The sequence below is a fragment of the Amphibalanus amphitrite genome, unplaced genomic scaffold, assembly GCF_019059575.1.
Source record: "Amphibalanus amphitrite isolate SeventyFive unplaced genomic scaffold, NRLGWU_Aamphi_draft 000044F_arrow, whole genome shotgun sequence".
Taxonomy (NCBI): domain Eukaryota; kingdom Metazoa; phylum Arthropoda; class Thecostraca; order Balanomorpha; family Balanidae; genus Amphibalanus; species Amphibalanus amphitrite.
This window is the reverse complement of record NW_024881540.1, coordinates 647,483-672,829: the sequence shown is the minus strand read 5'-3', so window position 1 is coordinate 672,829 and position 25,347 is coordinate 647,483. Positions and strand designations below refer to the sequence as shown.

General features: G+C 50.5%; 2 protein-coding genes across 13 annotated transcripts in view; both read right to left on the bottom strand.

Moving 5' to 3' along the window:
- Window positions 1-10,242, bottom strand: part of LOC122377425 (protein retinal degeneration B-like) — a 48,628-nt gene extending 38,386 nt beyond the window's left edge. For 2 of the 7 annotated variants that reach the window (XR_006255865.1, XM_043357437.1), the window contains exon 1: window positions 9,996-10,242. The gene's annotated coding sequence lies outside the window, so the exon portion shown is untranslated. The remainder of the gene's footprint in view (window positions 1-9,995) is intronic. The other 5 variants (XR_006255863.1, XR_006255864.1, XM_043357435.1 and 2 more) reach the window with 3 other exon arrangements.
- Window positions 10,243-13,259: 3,017 nt separating this feature from the next.
- LOC122377424 (dnaJ homolog subfamily C member 11-like) lies at window positions 13,260-25,210 on the bottom strand. Of its 6 annotated transcripts, none has more exons than XM_043357428.1 (14): window positions 25,164-25,210; window positions 24,208-24,326; window positions 23,435-23,564; window positions 23,031-23,163; window positions 22,479-22,595; window positions 22,137-22,234; window positions 21,433-21,654; window positions 20,916-21,123; window positions 20,604-20,720; window positions 20,151-20,342; window positions 14,820-14,933; window positions 14,430-14,559; window positions 13,803-13,932; window positions 13,260-13,470 (listed from the first exon to the last, which is right to left on the bottom strand). In XM_043357428.1, the coding sequence occupies exons 2-14, from the start codon at window positions 24,283-24,285 to the stop codon at window positions 13,451-13,453; spliced, it is 1,689 nt and encodes a 562-aa protein (XP_043213363.1). In that variant the 5' UTR covers window positions 24,286-24,326; window positions 25,164-25,210; the 3' UTR covers window positions 13,260-13,450. The 6 variants fall into 6 exon arrangements, with proteins under 6 accessions (XP_043213363.1, XP_043213364.1, XP_043213365.1 ...); XM_043357429.1 differs by having other exon boundaries at window positions 25,157-25,184; XM_043357430.1 differs by having other exon boundaries at window positions 25,148-25,172.
- Window positions 25,211-25,347: the final 137 nt, after the last annotated feature.

Below are 25,347 nucleotides of genomic sequence, written 5' to 3'. Positions count from 1 at the left end.
TAAGCTATCATTTGGATGTCAAGCACTAAATGTATGACGTGAATCTGTTAAGTTATGACGTCATAATTGAGTATAATACAGGATCTAGCACCACTTGTAAGTCAACGAGGGAAATTGGGAGCTGCTATTCGGGCACCGGGAATGGTTTTATGCACTCCTTGCAAGGTCCAGTGCTTGACTTTAGCATTGTTGACTTTGCGTGACGTCATTTATGACGTCACTAAGGCCATGTAAGTTTTTCGTCAATAACTCCTGATCAGATGGAGCTAGAGAGTCGGGAAAGCCACCATTGGACTCAGGAAGACCTGCCGAATCGAATGATATGCGATATGACCTCCTTCAACCATTTTCGTGACCTGAGGGGCTCCGACCTGACCTTGACCCGAGGTTAACACCTTAACCCTCGCCGGCACAGGTTGGTGCAACCCCCCCTAAGGTTTTTCGCGAATACCTCGCGTAAAAAGCGGCCGATCGCGACGAAACTTTCAGTACCCTCGCATTGATCAACTTTACACCTACCCTGAAAATTTCATGACCCTGACCCAAATGACCTTTGACCTGTGACCTCTTTTCCGTGACCATGTTTGGCCGAAATCGTGATTCGGCGTATGTCGGCTCGCATTAGCCGTGCGTTTGCAAGCTTTTCGTGGTTTCAAACGCTCAAACATGTGATTTGATGTTGCTCCCATACATTAGGATGGGTGTCAAGGTCACCTGAAGATCAGGTCAAGTCATTGACCTTTGGTGACCTCGGGTGACCTCGGTTCACTTTTTCGAGTTGTACATGTTTCTAGGCTAGTTTTTGGAGCTGAATTCTAATTTAGCAACCATTTGAACATTTATGAAGTAGTTTTGGCGCCTTCGTAACATGTTACGAAGCTGTCAGAGGCGGTTGACACGTATTACGAATACCCGTCACAACCCCTACCGGTTCACCTGACCTGACCTGACCCGACCTGGTCTAAATGCTTAAAGACATCATCTCTGATCAAAACTAATACGATATTCGTGATCAGCACCCCGGAAAACCACATAGCAGCCACAATTTACGACTTTCTAACAGGTCCCGATTTTCCCGGTTTTCGGGTCATTGACCTGACCTGGAAGGTCACCCGATGACCTAGGACCTTAAAATTGGGTATCATCGGCTTCCTCTCGTGACGGGCAACACGCTCGTTTTTCCGCGAGGCTCTAGCTCGATCAGGGGCCAAACGCGAGGGGGGGGGGGGGTCGTACCACCCTTGTGCCGTCGAAGGACGCAAAATGGCCTGTGCCGGCGAGGGTTAAGTTGACTTCACCCGAACACCAAGTATAGCATTCAACGCGCCTGAGCTAGACAAACACGATGATGCCAAAATCGCGGCAGTGCGGCCATTTTTGGCAAAGTAATTAACCTAAAACCGAGCCCGTGCCTTGTGGCACTTACCTGACCTAAGAGGTCACTGGCTGACCTAAGACCTTAAAATCGGGTAGTACCTAATTGTTGCGTCTTATAACGGCACACAAGCTCTTTTTTCCTCGAGGCTCTAGCTCAATTAGAGGCGAAACAGCGAGGGAGTTGTACCAACGCTCCCCGGTCAATATAGAAAGCCAATCGGTCCGGCCAGGGTTAAATACCAGAATTGTGATCTAATGTAAAAAGACGGCCCAAGGTAACCCGACGTCAGTGACAGGTGTCCTACATTTGCAGCGTCTTATATTCACGAAGGTTTCAATTTCCACTTTCTTCAGCCGAGTGATGGTTGTCAATTAGAGGTGGCAAAAGATGAAAATTTTGGGAACCAGACTCGAACCAGACCCGGCTGGACATTTCTGGAACCAGTCGGACCCGGTCTTAGTTGGAATCGGAACCAGTTGGACCCGTTCCCCAAAAGTCAATTAATACAAACTGCTTGTAGGTATCATTAGTTGCATCATGTAAAACAGCCTATTTCCCACTGGGAATACTCATGAGCTACTGTGTGCAAAGAAACATTCACTTCATATTTCGCAATAATGTGTAGTGCGCAAGATGTATAGTTATGGTAGGACCCGGTTGGACCCGTCAGAAAATTTCCAGGAACCGGTCTGGACCCATATGGGTCCAGACTGGTTCTTTGGACCGGGTCCTCGGGTCCACATTTTGCCACCTCTATTGTCAATAGCAAGGCTCTCTAAATGCAAGCCGTAATCGCCACGCAATATGTGGAAGGCTTTTGATGTCAATACATACATAAATGCATACATAAAACGCGCCTTTCACGAAATTCATAAACTCAAACGCATCTGTTTTTAATGACCAGTCAACTACGCATGGATGTGTGCAGGCCACACAGGTCAGCGTAAGCCGGGCGCGGCGGCCGAGCCGAAACTGGGGCGGGGCGGGCGGTAGTTGGGTAGGAAGAGCGGCTCCTGCAAATTTTGCGCAAATATGCGCAGTTAGCTTTTATGTTGCCCTGGTGTAAATTTAAATCCTGCTTCATCTCACAAAAAATCAGAGTGGAACTAGATGGGACTACCTGTTGTTTCCTTACCTAAACTTTGCAGTTATATTCCAGAATCACTGTAGGAGAGCCTTCATAAAAAAGCTACAGTAAATCTTAGTTAGGGAAAAAATATACCAAAAATTTGGCACTGACCAGTCGGCAACTTCATAAGGAACATTTTGATGCATAATATGTGGGATTTCAATTTGGTGTCTATCAGCAATAAGACTCTGAATATCCGGCTCAAGAAACCTCTTGCTCTGAGTCAGTTTCCGAGTTCTGGGATACCCCATCTTCGGGGGCTGATTACAGTTATTTTTGGTCACCCGGATTAGTTTTTTTGGCCTAAGCATAATAATTTGATCAATTTCAAATCGATCTATATAAAAAATAATCCGAAACTCCGGAATCGCCCGTGGCCTCTCGTGAGGGCGTTTCCGACCAGTGTGCGACGGGTTGTCGGTGGTACCCCAACCACATTTCACACCACTATGAACAATAAATGCACACACTGAAATCGCTATTACCGATATGCTCATCCAATCAACTTTCGATAAACCCGTTCATCATCATCTCTTGCGGTTTCGAACACGCCTGTTAGGTGGTGCGGTAGACCGCGCCCAAAGCCAGGGCCCCGGAAACGTCAGGTAGCCGAGTCGGGGCAGCGTGCGCTGACCCAAGCCGGGGCCGCGCGTCCTCCCGGTGTCATGTGATAGCCCGGGGCTGCCCGCGGGGATGCGGTAGACCGCGCCCAAAGCTGCGGCCCCGGCTTGGGTCAGCGCACGCTGCCCCGACTCGGCTACCTCACGTTACCGGGGCCCTGGCTTTGGGCGCGGCTTCTGCTCATACTTTGTGGTGCGGTGGTGGTGCGTCGGGCCGCGCGCTCTGACTTCGGCCAAGAAAAATGCGTCAGCTGATCATTGTCATTTCTGCCAATTGCGTGTGGTGAAATGGGGTCATAACTTAAGAGACGGCTTTTTCATATCAATTATTTTACATAAAATCATATTTCAAACCATAAATAATGTTCGACAGCCAAATAAAAGAAACAATACCAATACAGGCTTACAGTTTAAGGCTCGACATTGTGTTGTCTACGATTAGACAGCTGATAACTCATTCCCGTACGTCGTAACTCTATAATGACCTTTGCTTATTGTCACATGTGCGCCGCATTCGCGATTGTTGCCGACGCCTGTTTGCAGGTCAGCCCACTACAGTTGTTATACATATAGAAAAACCGATAAACTTTTAGGCGAAAAAGGCACTATTCCAGGCCCATTTTTGATTTTTTTTTTGCGATATTAGGTAAAAACAGAAGGTTCTTATCCTAGGAAAAATAAAATGGGAAATCTTTCAAAGGTGGCACACTACCTTTAAGCGAGATTTTGCCTTATACGGCGCAATATCAATATAACTTCGCCGGTACTGGCTCCCAGACCATCTTGGCTACATTCTAGTCACGTGACCTTCGAATTTTTGTGACCCTGACCGGTCAAGGGGTGTACGGAGGTCATTTCCGAGGCAGTACCCACTACCCAGCGGGCGCGAACCAGGTGTCCAGGATGGCAACATTGCAGAGCAAATCGTCCCGCAGCGGGGCAGTCGGCATGGCTGCCGACGGCATGACCCTCGCCCCTCGGCCAGGTCGCCGAGGCACTGGACATGAGTCGCCGCACGATTTGGCGCTGGTTGTCTCGCGACAGAAGCGGATAGACGCCTGAGAACAAGTTAGGTCGCGGCAGAAAGACTTCCGCCAGCCGGGTATAGCACAGATCGTCATCGCTGGTCATCGCGAAGTACAGAGCTAAAGACGGGCTTATCTATCTGTGGGCTTATCCACAAGGAAACTGGCAAGGAGGCTGATTGCCAACAGTCATCCAGTCTCCAAATTGATAATCCATCGGTACCGGCGGTTGTTTCTAAAGCTGAAGCCCACCAAGCCACGTCTCCAGCCGAAAACTTCTACTGAACATGTCCACGGTCATCTTTCAACGGGTCGGCGCCCCGGCTCATCGAGCTAGAACGACGCATGACTGGTGCAGATCGAACTTCCCAGCATTCTTGGAGAAGGGCAAACGACCGGGAAATAGTACCAACCTGTTGCTGAGAGAAAATCTTAGGGCGATCGTCCGGCAAGAACTAAGAGGTGAACAAAATGGCACCAGAATAATCTGAAGGCACGCTTACCAGGAACGTTCCATCTGTCTGGTCCAAGATCAGGCCACAGAAGCTGGATATGTTGGTGTCTGATGTCCCGGACCGTATGCTTGCCCGTATCAGGGAGAAGGTGGGATACATATGTAAGAAAAGCAAACCAATCATGTTTGTTATTTTCATGCAATTGACGCTGGAAGGGTGTGATATCATTTTTGGGACACTCTGTACCTCGTAAACGTTCAAATGGTTGCTAAATTTGAATTCAGCTAAAAAACTAGCCTAGAAACATGTAAAACTCGAAAAAGTGAACCGAGGTCACCAAATGTCAATGGCCTGACCTGACCTTCAGGTGACCTTGACATTAGGGTGGCCCTCTGTATGGGGGTGAAATTTCAAACGAATATTGTCTATGCTCCAAACCCGGATTCTTGTTCCTTTTGACCCAGAAACGTGCTGTGCAAAGTTTCATTGAAATCGGAATATATTTAACCGGTGCTCAACGACTCTGAAATTTTACTCAGCGAACGCTAGTCACAAGCACTCCGGGTCCCACTCCCACATTGCTCTCGTGGGAGTATTAGCCGCTTTCCTCTCCTGGCGGGGGTTATGTGGTTGCTACTTGCTAGCCACTCATTGTCGCCCGGTCCGTGCAAGCGTTCCCTTCCTGGTGTCCGGGAACTGGCGCCGATGGTCCGCGACGACCTGGACGAGGAACTGGAGTTGCTCTTCGTCCTTCGTCAGGAGCCGGTTATACTCCTGAATCAGGGCGACGCCTCGTTCCGCGTGGTCATTGGTGACCGACAGCTTCTCCAGCGCTTTGCACGCCTTGCCGTACGCCTCATCCTTCTTCCAGTCTGCCGGTTCCAACGCCAGGAATCCCTTGTCGATGGACATCTTAGAGAAGAACGAGGACGTATTGGAGGTCACGAAGTCCTCAAGGCTGCAGCCGCTGATCGCTGAAGCGGGAATGGTCACTCGCTTCTGGGCTGTGTCGTTGCCGTCCTTCTCCTCAATCGCCGCTACCATCTTCTTCTTTGTTTCTGATGAAACCCGGTCGTCGAAGAACGCCAGGGCTACCAGCTCTTCCGAGAGGTACCAGAGGTGGCCGAGGAGCTTGTTTGTCGCGGCCTTGGAGACCTCCGCGTCCTCGTACCCGTCCAGTGCCTGAAGCAGCTGAAGATCGTTGAGCGGAGCCGCGACAGCAAGTGGGGCTTGCGTCCAGGCTTTGCTGTAGAGGCGGGCGGAGAACATGGCCACCCTCAACAGTCCGCGCTCCTCCTTCGGCGTCAGTTTGACCTGTCCCCTGAACAGCCACACCTTGAGCGAGTACAGCACCTTGCTCATCCACCTAGCGTGGTGCATGGGGCCAGGGGCACGGAAGCGTATTCCGCGGGGAGGTACGCCGCCGAGAAAGATGACGGTTAGTTCCAGAAGTTCCCGGTAGTCGTCCCGAAGGTCTGTCCGCTCTTTCAGGGCCTGAAGGAACCACTTGATGTCGACCTCTCCTGCTCCATCCTCGATCGGCTGGAACTCGCCTTGGTTGATGAAGGGCCACCTCTCCTGGAAACGCTTGAACAGCAGGACAGCAGGCCCTGTAGTTGGCCCCATCACCGACGTGGAGACCGCCTCGATCACGAGCTCGAGAATGTGGTGCCGGCAGGCGAGGTAGAGGAGGTCGTTCTTCAGCTGCTGCTCAATCAGGGTACACGCCCCGTTGTGGCGACCCGTGTTGGCGGCGGTGGTGTCAAAGGACATCCCCATGACCCGGTCAGCGACGCTCCACTTATCCAACGCCTCCACGACGGCCTTCGCTTCATTCGCCCCTCTTCCACTGGGAAGCTTCGCCACCTGAAGCAGCTGAACCTCCCCTCCCCCAGACACGAGGATGGGCAGGCGGTCGACGTGGACGTTGCTGGTGAGATCCGGCATCAGCTTCCCGTCCCAGTGGACTACCAAGGGGCCTTCTACGCGCAGTTTCTCCTTGAGGGCGGAGGCCAGTTGCTCGCGGTGACGACGGCGCTGGCTTTGGATCGATGTCCTGTTGATGTTGTACTCAACTGTGTCGTGCCCCAGGGCACGCGCTGACTCGGTGAGGACGAACACTGCGCCACGGTCGCTCACCTTGACGCGATCCAAAGAGGCCGCCACGTCCGGGGTGACGATGTTGAGGTTCGCTCGAGGCCGTTTGGGTGGGACTGGGGAGATACCACGTGTGGGGCTTCCTTCGGCGCTGGTGCTAGAGGAGATTGAGGACGAATCCTCCAACTGGACTCTTGCCGCGGACGTCGACGCCTCTCCTCCGCGCGTCGCTTCCTCGCCTCCTGTGCCGCTTGCCGCAGTGACGATCGCTGTTCTTGGGCAGCTAGTGCTGTGTCCACCCCTCCCATGCGTGCGTAAAAAGTAAAATTTTAAGGTCGTTGAGCACCGGGTAAATATTATTCGATTTAAAAAAAAAATATTCGCGTGGTTTTCTCATGGAGTGGAACAAGAATCCGGGTTTGGAGACTGGATTTTCAAACTTTCGAAAATAAGGGCCACCCTACTTGACATCCACCATAATGCATGGGAGCAGCATCAAATCACATGTTTGAACGTTGGAAACCACGAAAAGGTTGCAAACGCGCGGCTAATGCGAGCCGACATACGCTGAATCGCAATTCCGGCCAAATATGGTCTCGGAACGTAGGTCACAGGTCAAGGGTCATTAAGGTTAGGCCGGTCAGGGTCATGAAATTTTCAGGGTAGGTGTGAAATCGATAAATGCGAGGGTTCAGGGTACTGAAAGTTTCATCGCGATCGGCCGCTTTTTACGCGAATTATTCGCGAAAATCCTTAGAAGGGAGGGGTTGCATCACCTCCCCCCCCCCCCCTGTGCTGGAGAGGGTTAATCCTCCCAAGCAGGAACAGGTGACTTTCACCCCTGGGAGATTGCTAGTGACTGCTTCAATGCCTTTAGTGATATAGAGGTGAAGCTTATCACACCTACCTTCTTCTTCTTCGTGGATTAGGGCGCGTAACCGTCAGTCCCGACTGGAAAAAATGCACGCTTTCGTCGAGAACTCGAGCGTAGTTGGGCCATGGATGAAAGAACCTCCTTCATCCATGGTTGGGCGTTTGCGCCGAAAATTTACGGCGTACTTCGGCGTAAATCGCGAAAAAACCGTCAGGGGGTGGCACCAACCCCCCTCGGCCGGCGAGGATTAAATGTCTTCGGGAGTTAAACATCTTAAATATCACTTATCTTGTCTCGTGTTCGTCTCAGGGTATTTAAGTCATGTTCAGTGAACCTGATTGTGACTCTCCCACGGCGGGAACAGTTCACCGGTCGAGAGTGAGGTTATGGATTGTCGGATTCCCTAGTTCAGATAGGTAACGTATGCTATCGTGTGCGTATTGACCGTTGTGATTCCTGTATTTCCGGCGTGTGGTTTGCGAGCGGACGCTGGCAATCGGTCCCGCGTGGCCTGGTATCTGCCCGATCCCATCGGCCGTGCTTGCACCACGCCTGTTGAAGGCCCCGTCAGGCGTCAGTCACCGGTTGGGCACTACTGCTGATCAGAGCCGGGCAACAAAATAAAGGTTACATTATGGAACATGCCAGTGAGTTTGTGAGTCAGGAGATTTTGTGATAGCGAACGCTGGTGCTCGGTCCCGCATGGCCTGCTGATGTCTATTGTCTGCCCGATCCCGTCGACCGTGCCAACAACCGTCTGTAGACAGTAGTCACTGGAAGACAGCCACACACACACGCCAGCCCCCCCCCCCTCGACGAAAAGTGCGTGGCTACAGCCTGCAGCCATCAGTAAGCCTTGAAAATGTTCGGCGCATGAAGCATGGCTTGGAAAAATAATTTCGGCGCATAAACCCTTGCGCCGAAATTTCGGCGCATCACCTCCGCCGAGAACTTCAGCGTAGTGGAGGCATTTTTTCCAGTCGGGCCGTCAGTATCACACCTACCACCTACCTACCTGACTTTCAACTCAAGCCAGATCTTTCACACCACCTGTTTTTTTTTAGGTGGGATTAGTTCATTGAAAATTCACATAAAACAACCCTTGAATCATCAAAAAAGTGACAAAAGATATTCAGACCTCCAAAAGTTTTAATCAGTACCATAAAATGGGGTGTTAAGGGACAGTGGGGTGTTAAGGGACAGTTGCATGGGAAAAACATTGAGTCATATTAACTTCCTAATTTGAGAAGGTTCAATAAAAACTTCAGTGTGGTAGTTGACACTGTTTTGCTCTTGACCATAGGACAAAATGGTATGATTTTTCATGCAAGTGATTTGGTTCAAAAATGGATTTGAAAATCATGCTACATTTTCACAAAATTGAAACATCTCCAAAACTCTGTGTGTACCACATAAACTAGTGGGTGTACAGGGAAAATGAATGCATAGGTGTATTGTCACATGTATTGCACATGTTTCCTGAAAAACTTGTGCAAATCCACCCATTCATTCATCATCCTCTTCCGCTTTTCCGGATACATGCATATTTTGAGGTGGATGTGGGGTGCTAAGGCACAGGGAAGAAAAAATAAAAAATAATATTTAAATATTATTTCATTAAGTTTTCTTTCAGTAGGCATGGAAAACACCAAATTCCACATAAAATGCTGGCAAGTTCATGCTTTTATCTCTAACACAACTTAAGTTATGTAACAAAACATCTCAACACGCTTTTACAATGATGGGTCAATGGAGACTGATGTAGGTAAATGTGATGTCATCATAAAAATACTAAAACAAAGAGGGCAACATAATGACAAGTGACTAGCTTCAACATGGGTTTTTATTGATGACAGAAGATTACTTTTTGGTTCTGTTTACCTTAGAATTAGCACATTTTTCACAAGCGTAAACTGCATTACACGTAATTGGCTAAAAAGGTCATTAGTGGTTAATGAACCTGACTTGTTTTGTGACAGAATATGCAAAACATTTCAATAAATAAATTGTGTGCCCTTCCAACCCCAATTGTGGGCATTTGATGACCATTTCTTGGAATAATATAGGTGTCCCTTAACACCCCACATTGAGGTGCTAAGGGACAGTGATGAAAAATAATAAAAAATAATATGCAGGTATAAATCTTAAAAACTTAAATGTGGCAGGCATGTAAAGCACCAAATTCCACATAAAATGCTGACAATTTGATGCTTCTATCTCCAACCCTTCTTGAGTTATATAACAAAACACCTCAAAACTGTCCCTTAACACGCCGTTTTACGGTACATAGGTAATTACTCGAGCCACTGGCGTTCGACCCATGTGACCCATGTGCCTGCCAAATTCCCTAGAGGTTTTACAATAGCTTTAATGACCTGAATGAAACTTACAGAATATAAACGGAAACAGATTCCTACCTTGAGCTGTAGCTTCAGCCTTCAGTTGATGCTTCACAACTGATGAGGAACTTCGTTCGACATCCAGAAAAATGATGCTTAGTTCATGTCAATACATCATGAACTCCACAGGAACAATCATGGCATGAAGAACCCTAATTGTAATAGAATGCGCTGTAATACAATACAAAAAGATAATAGGAACGTAAAATCAAGCGTAAAATGACAGCACCCAACACAGGGGAGGCGGGGCTCAATGACTGACCGCGGCGTAAACGCCGCAAACGAAGTGATCAAGCCCTGATCGGCGGCCGGCTAGTACTCTTGCCCGCGCTCACATACGTGCACGTTACCCCGGCAACGGGCTATTGACCAATGAGAAGCGAGAAAAGTGTTACGTCACTGCGATTTTTCATATACCTGTGCCCCCCAGACGTGACGTAGTGTGCTCGCGCGCGTGCAGGGTCTCTGCGATCGAAAAAGAGCGCTAGCAGCGCGCCACTCGACGCCGCAATTGTCAAAAGCGGCGTGTTAGTATGCTTTATTATGGATGATGTGTGTAAAAGTGAGTTTTTATGTTGTTTATTTGGAGGAAATGGTTGGAATAAATTAAGTTATTTTTATTTCTGTTGGTTGGAGTTTTTATTTAAAAGATTTCGGTCTATACCATTGATATTTACTGAAGATACCTTGGCTTGAATAAATTGCAGATATTTGGCAACTGAAGTGTTAGGTAAGCCTAAATGATATGTAAAAAGGTAAGAGACACCCTGATTATCATTTGAGAAACGAAAAAATATGAATTTTCCTTATAAAACTCGCTCAATATGCTACTCCGCGGTTTATGCAAGGCCATCTATAGAAGGTACAGTCACTCCCCCGCCGACCAATCAGAGACAGATCCTGAGTGACGTCACCCCTGATGCTCGAAAGGGGTACTCCATTCCTTTACAACGTAAAAATGACTAACTTCATTTGAAGATTGTTGGTGACAATCTACATATATCACTCAACCATTGATGTCATTGGAAAGTCCAACTAATTTTCTAGCGATAAAAAAGAGCAGCAATATGCTAAGAAATGGCCGATTTTGAAGATATAGACGATTTGAAAACCCTCTGCAGTTGCAGGAAAGCAACGTAAAAATGCATCGAGCTTATATTTTTACTATGAATAAATCATTTTTCAGTAAGTTTTTAGATATGGTATCGATTTATTCAACAACTTTATTACAATATTTTTGTTACTTGAAACCAGTGTTCTAAAATTGGATATTGGTTGGGTGTGCCGATGAAGTAGAAGAATCCTAGGATGACGAAAAAGAAAGTAAATAACTGAAGTATTTTTTCAAAATGGTGTAATGCCAATTTTCATGCCAACTGATAAACTAGGATTTCATGTCACGATCTTGACAGGGTGTGGAACAAAAGTAAGTGGGTGCATCAACTGTCAAGTGACGTGTGAACTGGCTGTTGGGAATACATGAAACTCTTTTTCAGAGATGAAGTAAAGTCGGTCATTCATATTTTAGGGATGAAAATATTTTCCCCATTAGGTGTGATTTGCCACCAAAAAGTCTGAAAAATGGAACACTGCTTGAAACTTTATTTCAAAATAATATTTTCAAAAATGGCAACTGTTGGCAAGTAGCTTTGAAGCGATTGTGGCGCGCCGCGCCATTATTGTCCTGAGGCCCCCATATGATGTCATCAAAAGTGGAGTGACCTGGGCCCTGTTTCAGCGGTGATAGCAGCAAGCTACTATCAAATTGCGCGAGCTGACGTAATGTGATGACGTCATACTGCTGACGTAAGGGGCAATTCTGGCGCACAATTGCCGCAATATTGTTTTACGTCATCAACTAAATGTTCGAAGTTTACGTCCAAATTTTCCTTAAACCCAACTTATTTTAAATACATTATATTAAAGAAAATATATATTAAAAATAAATATACTATCATTACTGCGTAAACTCTTACTTTTAGTGGCTCATACGTCACTTAATGCCGCGGCCAAGGTCGCGGCAATCGTGCGCCAGAACTGCCCATCACGTCAACAGTATGGCGTCATGACATGACGTCAGCTCGCGAAACGTGATAGCAGCGTGCTGCTATCACCGGTGAAACAGGGCCCTGGGCCTGGGTTTATGCCCCGAGGGTGTCCGAGGGTTCCCGTTAGTTTGTCGTTGGCGCTCGGCTCGCGCGCGAGCCGACGTCACCGCCTGTGACGTCGGCTCGCGAAATACGTCATACCCTGCACACAAAATAGCCGGCTGCCGAACAGCGCTACAAATGAATGACATGCTTCATCGTCTTGAATGCCTCAAAATGACGTCATCAAAATCGGAATGAAAAAATGAAAACAGCACGGTGACTATAAATATTAGACTAAAATATTGCAAATTAGAACAAATAAGATTTGGCGATCAGAATAATCGTGCCTTGGCTTAAAATATTACCCAAGCGACTACTCATTCGCAATGGTTAGCTAGCGTCATGCACTTTTCTATGGTCATCCAGCAGCAGAGGCGGATCCAGCCCAGAGTTTTTTTGGGGGCAAACCATAACAATTTATCGATTCTTTCCATGCATCGTCCATAGGCGTAATGTTAAAATTATGCCGTTTGGGGGGGGGAGGCAATTGCCCATTTTGCCCCCCCCCCCTTGGATCCGCCACTGTCCAGCAGTGGCATTACATTCGCGAATTTCGAACCGCATTCGGTTCAGTAAACGCTGAACATTGGAAAATATGACAAATCGCTGTCCCAATGCAATGACAACATTATCTGAAGTTATGATCCGGAATCGTAGAGGTGTATGATCCAACATAGTCGCGCATAATACCTCCGCTCTGAAGCTTTTCCAGTAGATCGAGCAAGCCACGCAGACGCAATCGTCGCCCAAATCCCGGCTAAGATTCTCTGGCCATGTCCAGTGCCCAGTGGTAGCGAACCTGCTCCGAATGTCCCATTATGCAAATCAGATGCATGCCACAACTGTGAAGCAGGCAATTCACCACCCGGTTGGGAATCATTTGAAGTGGTACTTATTAGCAATCAGCCCGTTCAGCCGAGCCCGACCTGATCTTGTGCGTCGAGTTACATCAATCCACCACTCCAACAACTACAGTAACCCGGGTCCCGGTAACGGAAAAACATATCTATGAGCCTCGTATATCGAGCCTCGTAGACCTCTCAAGTCTCAGGGGTATAACTGCCTCTTGCGCCCATGGCTTTGACTACACCAGCGCCCATTCACAGCTCCCTGGCACGATGCAAACAGTGGCGTCGTTCGCTCTCTCGCTCTCGTGTATTGTGAACCATATTGCGTAATCGGCAGTCGCTCATGTAGGCCTGGTATCATCCAGGCGGCAGCGCCGGTCCGGCCACAGCGTGCGGCTCGAGGCGCCAGGCTGGCCAGGGGTGGGCGCGCGCCGGTACGGCTCATTGCACTAGTCGACTAGTGGACTGACTGGGGTCACGATTCTGTTCGATGAGCTGCAAGAGAAGAGGAAAGTGAGTGAGTGAGTGAGTGAGTGAGTGAGTGAGTGAGTGAGTGAGTGAGTGAGTGAGTGAGAACAAACCATTTCTGAGCATAATGCAAATCCGACATTGTATCTCATGGCGTCATATAAGTTTCGCTTTGACGGTGTCAGCAGCAAATTAAATTTCAAAGTAAGTTTGAACGGCTTACGAACATATTTTGATGATAAATGTTGCAACATGAGTTGCCCACACATATAATTGTGGACTGATTGAGACTATGTACTGTCGATGAGCGACTGCCTGTACGGCCCGACAGACGGTACACACGCGGCCCGGCGACTCACATGGTTTGGGTATTCGCAGCGGGTCGGTGTCGGCCACGGTCACCTGGTGCCGCGCGTTGTGGAACAGGTACTCCACCTGCAGGCTCTTCTCTGTGTCCGGCGCCGGGTCAAAGAAGCCCGGCAGGTGGCTCTGAAATACCGAGTTATTAAATTACCGAGTTATTAAAATGGGAACAAATTTGACACCTCTTATTGTTGTATTTTGCACGTGCACTGGGGGTGACACACATGCATCGGGGGTATCCTATTTTTGGTAGAAGGGATGCTGCTACCCTACAAAAATTACCGCAAGCCAATCGCCCAAGCGGCTGCTGAGATATGAGCCTCTAAAAATCACTAGGTACTTTTGCAAAACAGCTTGAACACCCTTGACTTTTCACGTGGCACGTGCCACGACGGTCACTGAGATGTATCAAAAGTAGTCAATTATGGGGTAGAAGGGATGGGGCTACCCAGCAAAAAAGACCGCAGGCCAATCGGTCTAGCGGTTGCTGAGGTATAAGCCTCTCAAAAGCGTTACAGGCCGGGCCGGGCCGGGCCGCTCATACTGAGATTTTTCCGTTATATTGAAAAGACTCGCTTCGCTCGCTGCGCTCGCTCGCTCGTAATCACCCAGTCCCCACCGACCTTGGTTCCCTCCTGCAGGATCAGTTTGGAGTCGGTGACGAGGCACTGCAGCGGGATGGTGACGTCCACCAGATCCTCCATACCACCGTTGGCCTGGTCACCCGAGCCGGCCTGCACAATGCGACCGTACCTACACGTACGAATAATCACAGTCGGTCAATAGCGCAGAAAAGACCGTGAATCATTGATAAATATATTAGACAATGCTCCATGAGATTCCAACACGAATTGTGCAAAAAATCATGCCCCGTGGAGGAAAAAATATAAAAACCCGATTCGAAGCTAAACTATCACATCCAGGAGCCCCCTCCATTCGCGCCGTGTCTCTGCCGCCGCACTACCCATCTGGTAGGCAGCTGTTTCGGATCGTCAGGTCATCATTTGGCTCACCAGGCGGCGGTGATGACGAGTCCCCTGCGCAGCTCCTCGGCCTGCCGTATCCTGGCCACCGTCTCGCGCATCAGACTGACGGCAGCCTCCGCCTCCCTGCGCTTCGCCGCCGTCCTGCCGATAGCAAACGATCAGGCTGCTTGACGGGAGAATAACACTGGGTGTAATGCTAGCAGCGGACCCATCCGATTCGTGAGCACGAAGCAGTAATTGTTTTATATTCTAAGAGGCAGCCAATCATGAATGCTACGTTCAGTCATGTAAGGAATAAGTGGCACTCGGCACACATAATAGAAGGATCTTCCAAGTACGCATGTGTCGTACATACGCACATCACTAAACAAACTCGTGGCATGGATCAGGAGTCTGGCGGGTGGAACGTTGACCTTCTTCTTCTGTTGTCCGGCGATTCCGGCGGGCCGATCATCGAGCCTCCGGCAGGAGGCCAGTCCTCCTGAAGAACCTCAGCACCGCGTCCGGGTCCTCTTGTAGCACCGTCAGTGTCGGGGTGTGGCCGAGGAGCGCAGACCGCGCCGCCTGGTATTTCGGGCATTCAGACCACGTGTTCCGTGTCCTCCGGCACGCCACACTCGGGACACAGGCCGTCGGTGTCCGGCCTGTTCCATCTGGCTAGTGTGGCTTGGAGCAGTGGACAGCGGTTCGCTCGCAGCTGATGGAGCAGAACCTGGTCCCGTCTGGCCCATTCACTCTCATACTTCAGGCAGCGCCCGTCCGTCGCTCTCCGGTGTGTGTGCTCCGGGGGCACGGTGGTGTGGTACGTGCCAGACCATTTCTTCCAGCACACACCACGGATGGCCACTTTCGCCGACGGGAGGTCGATCTTGGCCGTTTCTTGAGGGAGGGTCCTTCCGGTGTTTGCTGCCTGGTCTGCCTGCTCATTTCCCGCGATGTCTGCGTGGCCAGGGATCCAGACGATTTGTATGTTCACTTTTCTGCGACTGAGATGGTTCAGGCCTGTCCATATCTCGGTAAGGGTTTCTGGGGTGGGCCCTCTGGTACCCTGTTTGAGGAAGGTTACCAGTGAGAGTGAGTCGGTGCACAGGCGGGTCGTCTTGACTTCCTTTGGGGCTCCCGCTGCGTCCCTCACAGCTGCCAGGAAAGCCACTTGCTCGGCCCGGTACGAGCTTGACCACTTGCCGGCCGGTACGCTCCAGGTCGCGTTGCCTCGGCCTTGCTCGATGCGGACAACTCCCCTTTCGCCAACTCCAAACCCCTTCTCCGTGGAACCGTCAGTGTAGTAGGTTGAGTCCGTGGGCGGCAGGGATTCCAGGACGCGCTCCGCTGCCGCTCGCCTTCTTTCCGGTGGGTCATGCCTGGAGGTGGTGTCACCAGATTCCGTGTGGAAGCTGATCCTTCCTTTCCCCATCGACAGCCACGGGGGGCGCGGTGGCAGGGACATTGCCTCCCTCTCCGTCTCCTCGAGCAGCGCTTCCTTCGCGATCTTGGTCGCTTCTTCGCGCCAGGTCTGCCGGTTCACGAGCCGCTTCCTCATCTTCCTGGTGACCGTCTGTCGGGCCGGGACGCTGTCAGGGAGACGGATGACCCTCTCTCTCAGGATCGCGCCTTGTTCTTCAGCCAGAGAAGAGATGCTCCGGATGTTGGCCTCCGCCATCACCACCCTCGTCCTCGTGCCGGCGGGGCAGCCCGTGATGATTCGGGCTCCGGCGGCCGCGACCTGGTCCATCTTCTCCCTGTTCGTCTTCCGGCTCAGCGACATGTACGCCGCGCTTCCATACAGCGCTACGGGTTGGATGAACTGGCAGTACATCCTTCGCAGGGTTACTGAGCTGCAGCCCCACGTGGTTCCCGCCAGAGCCTTGGTGACTTGCAGTCGCTTTGCCAGCTTGCCCTTCAGCTGCTGTACATGTTGGGTGAAAGACAGTTGGGTATCGAAGACGACTCCCAGCACTGTGACTTCGCTGGTTTGCTGTATGGTCGTGTCCCCCAGACAGATGTCCACCTTTTTCTTTGAGTTTACTTCGTGTACGTTGGAGGTGAATAAGATTGTCTTGGTTTTGGTGGCGCTGATTGTCATGTTCCAGGCGTAGGCCCATTCCTCTACTTCGTCCATTGCCGCCTGCACCTTGGCCTGGGCTGTGGGGACGCTGCTGTCACTGGCGTAGATGATCAGGTCGTCTGCGTACATGTCGATCTGCACGTCGTGCCGCCGCAGCACTGGTGCCAGGTCGTTGATGTAGCAGAGCCACAGGAGCGGTGAGATCACTCCTCCCTGCGGCAGGCCCTCCCGCATCTTCACCTCTGCGGATGCCGTCTCGTCCCATGCCACCCTGGCTCTTCGATCTGCCAGGAAGTTCCTGATCCACCTCATCATACATGGTGGAACATCCATGTCCGTCATCTTGTAGAGCAGACTGGTTTTGTTGACACGGTCGTACGCGGCAGTCATGTCTACAGCCACCAGGACTGTTCTCTTGGTGGGCTTCGCTTCCATGGCATCCATGATATCTTGGCCGAGTCGGGCAATCTGCTCCTCTGTGCACCGGCCGGATCTGAAGCCCGCCTGTTCTGGGACGAGGGTACCATTCGCTTCGAGCAGGTACGCCAGTCGGCCCTGGAGGAGGCGTTCGGCCAGTTTGCAGATGCAGCTGGGGAGGCTGATGGGGCGGTACGACGACGGCTGTTCCGGGGGTTTCCCGTTCTTGTGAATCGGTATGATCTTGGCTCTGCGCCAGGCGGTGGGCACCTCTCCCGATGCTAGACTCTTGTTCAGCACTCTGAGGAGCGTCTTCTTGCCCGCCGTGCTGAGTTCCTTCAGCATCTGTGGCATCACTCCGTCCGGGCCGGGGGCACCTGTTTTCATGTGAGACAGGGCCACTTCCAGCTCCGTCAGGCTGTAGGGACGGCAGACTTTGCCCCGGCAGTTTGGGTGTTGCTTGCATGGTTGGGCTACCGCCTTGTTCACCGCCTGTCGTCTGGCCTTCTGGTGGTCTCTGAGTTCCTGGTTTGAGGTTGAGTATTGTGATTGGCTGACTTAGGCATAGTGTTTAGCCATGACATCTGCTTTTTCCTTCGCTGTTTTTGCAGATCTTCTGTGCACTTTCAGGATAGCTGTCGATCCCTGCTTCTTCCCGCGACCATCCATCGCCTTGATTGTGGAGTAGAGGTGCGAGTTGTCTGTCGCCGCGTCCATCTTCTCGCATTCGCGGGCCCATGCGTTCAGCTTTGCACGTTTTACAACTTGTTTCGCTTGTGCGGTTTTCTCTGTGCATTGTGCCATCAGATCTTCGTTTCCAGGGTCTCTCCTCAGGGCGTCTCGGGCTTCCCTTCTTTGCTGCACGGCTTCTTCGACTTCTTCACACCACCATGCTTTCGCGTTTCTCCGGGGTGGCACGCGAGGGATGGCTTTCTCTGCCGCTTGGACCATGATTCTAGTGAGTTTTCTTGTCGCTGCCTCGGTCGATGTCATGCGGCGTAGCTTGTGCTTGAATTTGTGGTCGGTCAGTGTTCGGTACAGTGTCCAGTTTGCTTTCCGCAGGCACAGTCTCGCTCTTCTCTTTGCTGGGGGCGGCGTCTTGACTTGCATTTCCACCTTGATGTGTAGCGGGCGGTGGTCCGACGCCAGGTCTTCCCCGATACACCACTCGATCCCGCCGCTCAGGGCGGCATGGCAGATTGTGACGTCTGGTGTGGTGCCTCTACCGCTCGCATCATGTCTCGTCGGTGCTCCGGAGTTGAGCACACACATGTCATGTTGGTCCATCCACTCGGCGATCCTGCCCCCTCTGGGGTCTCTCGCACGGTTGGAGTCCCAGAGTTCATGATGTGCGTTCATGTCCGCTGCAATGATGACGTTTCTTCCCTGGGGGAGGCTGTCCGGGTTGAACTCGTCCCTTCTCGTGTCTTCGTGACTTGGTTTTACTGTGGCTATGTACGCGTTTAGCAGCCTTACAGTTCGTGTCGTTGATTGGATATCTATCATGACCGCGTCGGAGTTTTGGTCTCGTACGTCGTACGCTATCGGTTCGAAGCCGAAGCCGCATCCTCTACGGACCAGGGTCAGGACACCTCCGTATCCATGGGATTCTCCGGCGTGCGTTCCTCGATGCTGTCTTCTGTCAGCCCGCGCCGCCACCTCCCATCCCTCGAACTTCGGGGTCTCCTGTCCCTGTCGGAGGTTGGTTTCTTGGAGGCAGAGGACATCTACCTTTTGTTCCTCGGCGTATCGTAGGATCTCTGCCCTCTTCTCTGTTGCACCGATGCCGTTAGCGTTCAACTGAATTATGTGTAGTTCTGCCTTGTGAGTTAGTTTTGTACTTCGTATTGTTCGTGTCAGATGCTCTGGTGGCCGGTAGTCCTCTTGTGGGAGCGCTCTGGCTGCACTCACAAGGGCGGCGAAGGGACGGGGCCTCTCCGGCTCGGCTTGCTCCACGACCCCGTCCCTCGGCCGATCCTCGCGTGTGTCCTCTGCAGGGCTCTGAGTATCTTGTCTTCGGGTGTTGCGAGGTGAGTTACGTCTCGGTGGACCGGAGGCTGGCATGTCTTGTGGTTCAGGTTCCGTCTTGTCTGTTGACGTCTCGAGCAGTCCACTGTCGAGTCGGAATTCCTCCTCCGTGCACTGTTTGCCCCGTTGGATGAGTCGCTTCATCGTTTCACGTAGCGTCTCCGCCTCCACGGTTGTGCACAACTGGAAGTCCTCCGTGGGACACTGCTTTCCTGCCTCGATAAGCTGCGCCATTGCCTTACGCAGAGTTGCACTTTCAGTGGTTGCAGTTGCTCGGGCATCGGCCGTTCCTTCTTGTCTTGTCATGGCTCTGGTGACTCTTCTGGTGGGTTGTTTGGTGTCCGTCTCTGGTTTTGTCGGTAGTGTCTCGTCCTCCTTCTCCTTCCTGTGGCCGGCGGCAGCGCCTCCCCTCGCATCGCCGCCGGCGCGGTCCGCGCCCAGTGGTCGGGACGCGGACCGCAGCTCCCGTCGGCTATTCATTTAGGCGCAGCCCCCCACTCGGGGGCCGCGCTGACGGTGTGCGACTCGGTCGCAGCTGAAGTCGTCGGTTGACTCCGGCAGATGCGCCTCTTGGTGCAAACACCCCCACCACGAGAAGGTGAGGCGCGTGGGCGGGGCTTGCGCCCCCGAGGGAGGCGTTCGGGCGGCAGGCAGGGGCCGAGGCCGCTCCCTTCGCCCCACCTCCGTCGGCCGCGATGCGTCCACCAGCGATGATGTAGCCAGCGCCGCGCACCGCAGCGAAGGGGCGAACGTTGACCTGGCAGCGAAAGTGATCACTGCTGTCGAGCTGGGACCACCCTTGCCCCTGTGTGCTGTCAGACCCCTCCTGTCAGTGTGAGCTATCTCACCTCTCCCTGTTGGCCTCTCGGCGCCGCTGGGCCTCCTCCTTCTGGCGCCGGCTGACGTATGGTGCCACCAGCAGCCTGTTGACGGCCGTCCAGGCCAGCAGAGGCACCACGGTGCCGTAAAACACGGCACTGGCCTGCAGCTCGTCAGACAGACGCACGTGCGAAGTGTATGTCTGACTGGCCCGACTCAACCTTCCAGCAGACAGATGTAAAACGTCGTGATTCGATCATATGAGCGGCATCAATGCAAAGCATATTCTACTACACTGTCGTCGTACGATATTCGTAGCAGTTCACATATATAATATATTATAGGTATATGCATTTAACTTATTGGCCTTGAGTAAAAGTTATAAATTGAGGACGCATAGCAATAAGTGGTTAGCTCTGCCTCACCCAAGTTTCAAGTCTCAAGACAGAATAGCGTCAATCGTCGACTGAATCAGCACTAACCTGAGTTTGACGGCGACTCCTGTGGGAAGACCGACACTGACAGTAGCGCCCAGTGTGCTAAGCTCAGTTATCTTCTTGTCCAGGCCGCACTCGACAAGAAAACCGAAGGAGCCACCCCTGTAGGAACAGATTGGTCACTGGTCAATAATCCCGCCCAGCGTCATGAATACCAATTTTTTCGACATGACCGAAAATAAGGAACCAATATTAAACCAGATAACACTTACAAGCATTTACTATTGGCTCATAGTTTTCCCTCCCACATATTAATCCACCGAGATGTGACCTGCCCCTCGCGCTGGCGACACTCACTTGGCGACGAGTCTGGCCTTGACGTCTGCCTCTGGCAGTGTGACCGTCAGACTGCCGGTGACGTAGCTGTGCGGTACGCCCACGTACAGACTGACCGACTGGCGACTGTGCTCCGTCTCGCGAACCACCATGGCCTGAACGCCGGCCGGCCGGCCGACCCGGTAGCTGAGGTACCCGACCGTGCGGCGGTCCAGCTGGCAGCCCAAAGCTGCGGGAGAGCAACGACATCGACAGCGTCACAACGACAGTCGACAACGTCTCAATACAAAAACACACGCCAGCACAATACCAAGAATAGCCAGAGGAATAGCAATCAGCGAAGTAGACCGTAGACAAGAAGGCTTAGTTGGAAAGGCTCTCAAATATTTTACTTCTCTCAAATTGCAAGAGCTTTACTAGCATTCAGATTTACAACGCGCCTAAAATGAACGTTATAACTGAAGCACCCTCTCTAGCCACCTGCCTATGTTCAATGTGAGCGACTCTTCGAAGACCACGACCGATTATAGCAACTTACAGCCGAGCAGTCCGACGCGGCCGAGCCCGTTCGGCAGCAGGTAGATGAACCCGTGTCCGGTGGCGTGCAGGTGGCGGCCCAGCGAGCGGAAGGCGCGTGTCGACACCATGAGACCGTCGCCGACCCCCAGCTCGGCCTCTGCCCAGCAGCGGTCCGAGAAGAGCCGGCGAACTGAGCAGCTCACCTGGCCCTGACCGGTGCCGTTCGACGTCGACAGATTACCTGGGAGCAGATAGAACGGCCGTATGAGTCTATGACTCAGCCGTCACTGGTGTTTATGTTTGACCCATGGGACATTAAATTAATGAGATAAAATGCATTATAATTTCCTAATATCTGCACCCTATATAACGCTCTTGTCAATTCTAAGCCCGATCTATACCGTTATCAAATATACAGTGCCTACAGGGCACAGTATGACAGAAGGTGTGACAAGGGCATCCAATTACCGATTTTACCATAATATCGTCGGACAGGCAAGGGGGAGGGTGTCGGGGCGAATGGACAGATATCAGTGGAGTCTAGAAATGATCTGGAAGTGGCGTTACGCAGGGTATCCATAAGGATTTCAGTGGGAACACAGACCAATTGCTGCCCTCTCTTCGACAGTAACCCTCGACTCGAAAGCTCATTGCAAAAATACTTATTTTTTGTTTACCGCTGGTTTTAGAAGTACCTTCGGAAGTTCCTTTGACGGTTCTCACCGGACATTGTGGCAGTGTCGCGGAGAGTGAGCGGAGCCTCAATGCTCTGCGTGAAAGACATGCCGGTGACCTCCACTTGGGGCAGCAGCCAGTCGTCCCTGCCGAGAGCAGAACACAGCTGTTAACAGGCATCGGGACAAACGCTATCATGCATGGAACACGGTCAACACCGTCAACAGATACCAATACATGACTGATGATCAGTTTCAGTCATCAATGTTGCGAGCACAGAACACAGTCAAATAGAAGCACCCGTACAGCTGCTGGGCCAATCGTCCTCGCGGCGAAAATAGAACATAAAAACGCCAACAATTATGGAGCTCGAAATACGGCAACACTTACAGTTCGTCGTCGTCCAGCTCATCCCCGTAGCTGCAGAACAGGTCGGTGGCATTGATGAACAGCGTCACTGAGCCCTTTGGGTTTGTCCTCTGCAACAGGCGCCGTTCCGCCTGTTCCCTGCCGAAACCAAACAGAAGATCCAACGACGGCATTACAAACAGAGAGACACTCTGGCACTAGCGGGGACACCGACAGGCGACACAGATGCGTGGGTAAATGCACCAAAAATGACCGCAAAATTCGGTGTACACCAGTGTTTGGTGAACAGTAGCAATTGAAAAGATGCAAAACCCACACGGGCACCTTCGGCTGTGATAAGTTATGAACCCCACAGCAACACTTTAAAAACGTGCACTCGCTCGAGTGACCAGCATGAACCATCAGATCTTAGCACACCAGGAACAAAATTGTGAAACAAAGCGCATTTATCGAAAAATGGCAATTCCGATGCTGCTCCGGCGACCGTCGGTGGTAGCCGTGTGTCCCCGGTGCCCGGCGGTGGTATCCATGTGGTGGTAGCCGCGTCCCCGTCGGCTCTGGCGCGCGGCTCACCTGGCCAACTGCTCGTACTCGTCTCGGATCTCCTGTGGCGTTTTAGTGCGCTGTACCACCTGCCAGCCCTCGGTGCGCAGGCCCGCCACGCCGACACTGTCGTAGATGGCGCGCCGATGGGGGTCGCTGAGCACTGCCGAGAGGCCGGGCACACAGTCAGAACAGCCCAGTTTAGACGAACAATGATATTTAACACTGGCAGCGTTTTATCAGCCTGTAAAGTAGTCATTTTCACAGAAATCAAACCAAAATTATCACCAGCAGATCAAATCACCAATTAGGCACATTCTTTTATGAGTTCCTGCTTGTAAGTAAAAAATATGCAGCTGCTAGAGGTGCGAGGCAGATCTATGCAGGGTAGAAAAAATGTGGAATGGGTCTCCTCACTGGTTAAGTTGCCTCACCTTCATAGGCAGTTTTGATTTTGCCAAACATGACCTCAGCCCGCTGCTTTTGCTCTGCCACGACATGCTTGTCTGGGTGGTAGAGGCGACTGAGCCGCCGGTATGCATCATTAATGGAGCTTTGTGGCGCCTGAAATTTACCAATCAAGTCATAAATGGATATAAGTTACATGAAGCAATGACAGATTATATATAGTGGCTTGGGGACTCTGGTCTTGGGTATCAGCCCCAGCAGAACACTAATGACTAAGTTCACAATCACAAAAGTATAGACAATTGGCAATCAATCGACACTGCATATTTTAGATAAATTTGCTCAGCTTTCTGAATGATCTGAATTCCAATCCCAGAACAAAAACTGAAGGAGTTTATTGTATAGGTTGTACTTTAAAGCTCCTCATTCAAAAATAAACTGTATGCACTTGGCTTTATGGAATAATAAATAGGTGCTCTAACATCCCCATCAGAAGCAAATAAAGAGTGCTTATTTAGTGCCAACTAGGCCCTAGGGTCTCAGCACCGCCTGGCTCAAACAGAAGGCACAAAAAAATGAGTGGTAGCCTTCAGTGAATAGATCCTGATAAAATATGAAACATTTCCTGCCACCAAGCACAACCAACACTGAAAAGATGCAGGGATCAGCTGTCAATAATAACCAATGAAAATATAATGTACCAGTTATCATGAAAGCTATATGCCAAATATCATTTTTTTCTAGTAAAATTGTTGCACATGTCCAATCTAAGTATTCAATGACAGTGGGAAAAACATACATCTCTAGGAATGTTCAGGAGACTATAGTAGTCTTCATCTTCTTCTGGTGCCAAGTCCTCTTGATTTGAGGCCGTCATTTTGTTCTTCAAGTATCACCTACTTCAGGGTTCTTTATACTCTGTAAATACATGTATTATGTCATCCTTCAGTTGGCTGGTGATCAGAAATCACACAAAGGCTCAGGAGTCACGCATCTATTTAAAGTGAACAACTGCAAAAAAGACAGCCATGTGAGCCATTGGTCCACTCCACATAATAAGATAGCAACAAATTTGAAGCAAACTTCCTTTAACTTTGTCACTAACACTTGTATAGTAAATTTACCTTGAGACACACAAGGACTGATACAAACCCAATCACATCGTACATATAGAAGGGGTCATTTTCATTTCAGCACACACAGTGATCAAGGTATTTGTTACCGAAAGCTCTGTCTTTTAATTGTGTATTTGAATATAGTCTTTTTTATATATAGAAGGGGTCAAACAGACTACCCTCAATTTTTCGCTACTAACTCTAGCAAAAAGCGGCAGATCATGACAGGACCTTCAGTAGCCTCAAATTGATTGATTTTACACCTACCCTGAATATTGAGGAGGACTTTCATGATCCTTGCCCAAATACTCCTTCACCTGTCTGGCGGGCTGACCTATATCACCAGACCATGTTTGACCGAAATTGCTATTTGACATGTCCCCTCACATTATATGCGCATTAAGGGTGTAAACGTCTCCCTACATAGATAAATTAATGGATAAAAGATACCTAATCAAAAAAACTTGAGCTAAGGTAAGGTCACGACTTCATCAATCTTAGATCTCAAACACCTCAAATTCAGGTGGCCCATTTTGATGAGTGAAAAGCACTTTGATGATAGCACCCCATCTTACACCAAGTATGATAAAATCGGTTAAATTAGCATATTTCTTATGTAATTACCCTATTTACCACCTACCGTGTTGACGTCCTCCTCAAAAAACTGGTTATGACGTCATTTGAACGTGAAGTACAATAATGGCGCACTATTGAAGTTCGTGAATTTAGCCTTGGATTCGGACTGGTACTTGTCTGTCCATTTCAATGATGAATAATGTGACCACATTTGACCAACATTATTCTCACAAATATTTGCGCACAAT

Coding starts and splice junctions, on each gene's coding strand:
- LOC122377424 (XM_043357428.1), bottom strand. CDS start 24,285: ATGACGGCCTCAAATCAAGAGGACTTGGCACCAGAAGAAGATGAAGAC. Junction 23,164..23,434: donor AATCAAAACTGCCTATGAAG/GTGAGGCAACTT, acceptor GCCTCTCGGCAG/TGCTCAGCGACCCCCATCGG. Junction 14,934..20,150: donor CGAGAGGCCAACAGGGAGAG/GTGAGATAGCTC, acceptor TGCTATCGGCAG/GACGGCGGCGAAGCGCAGGG.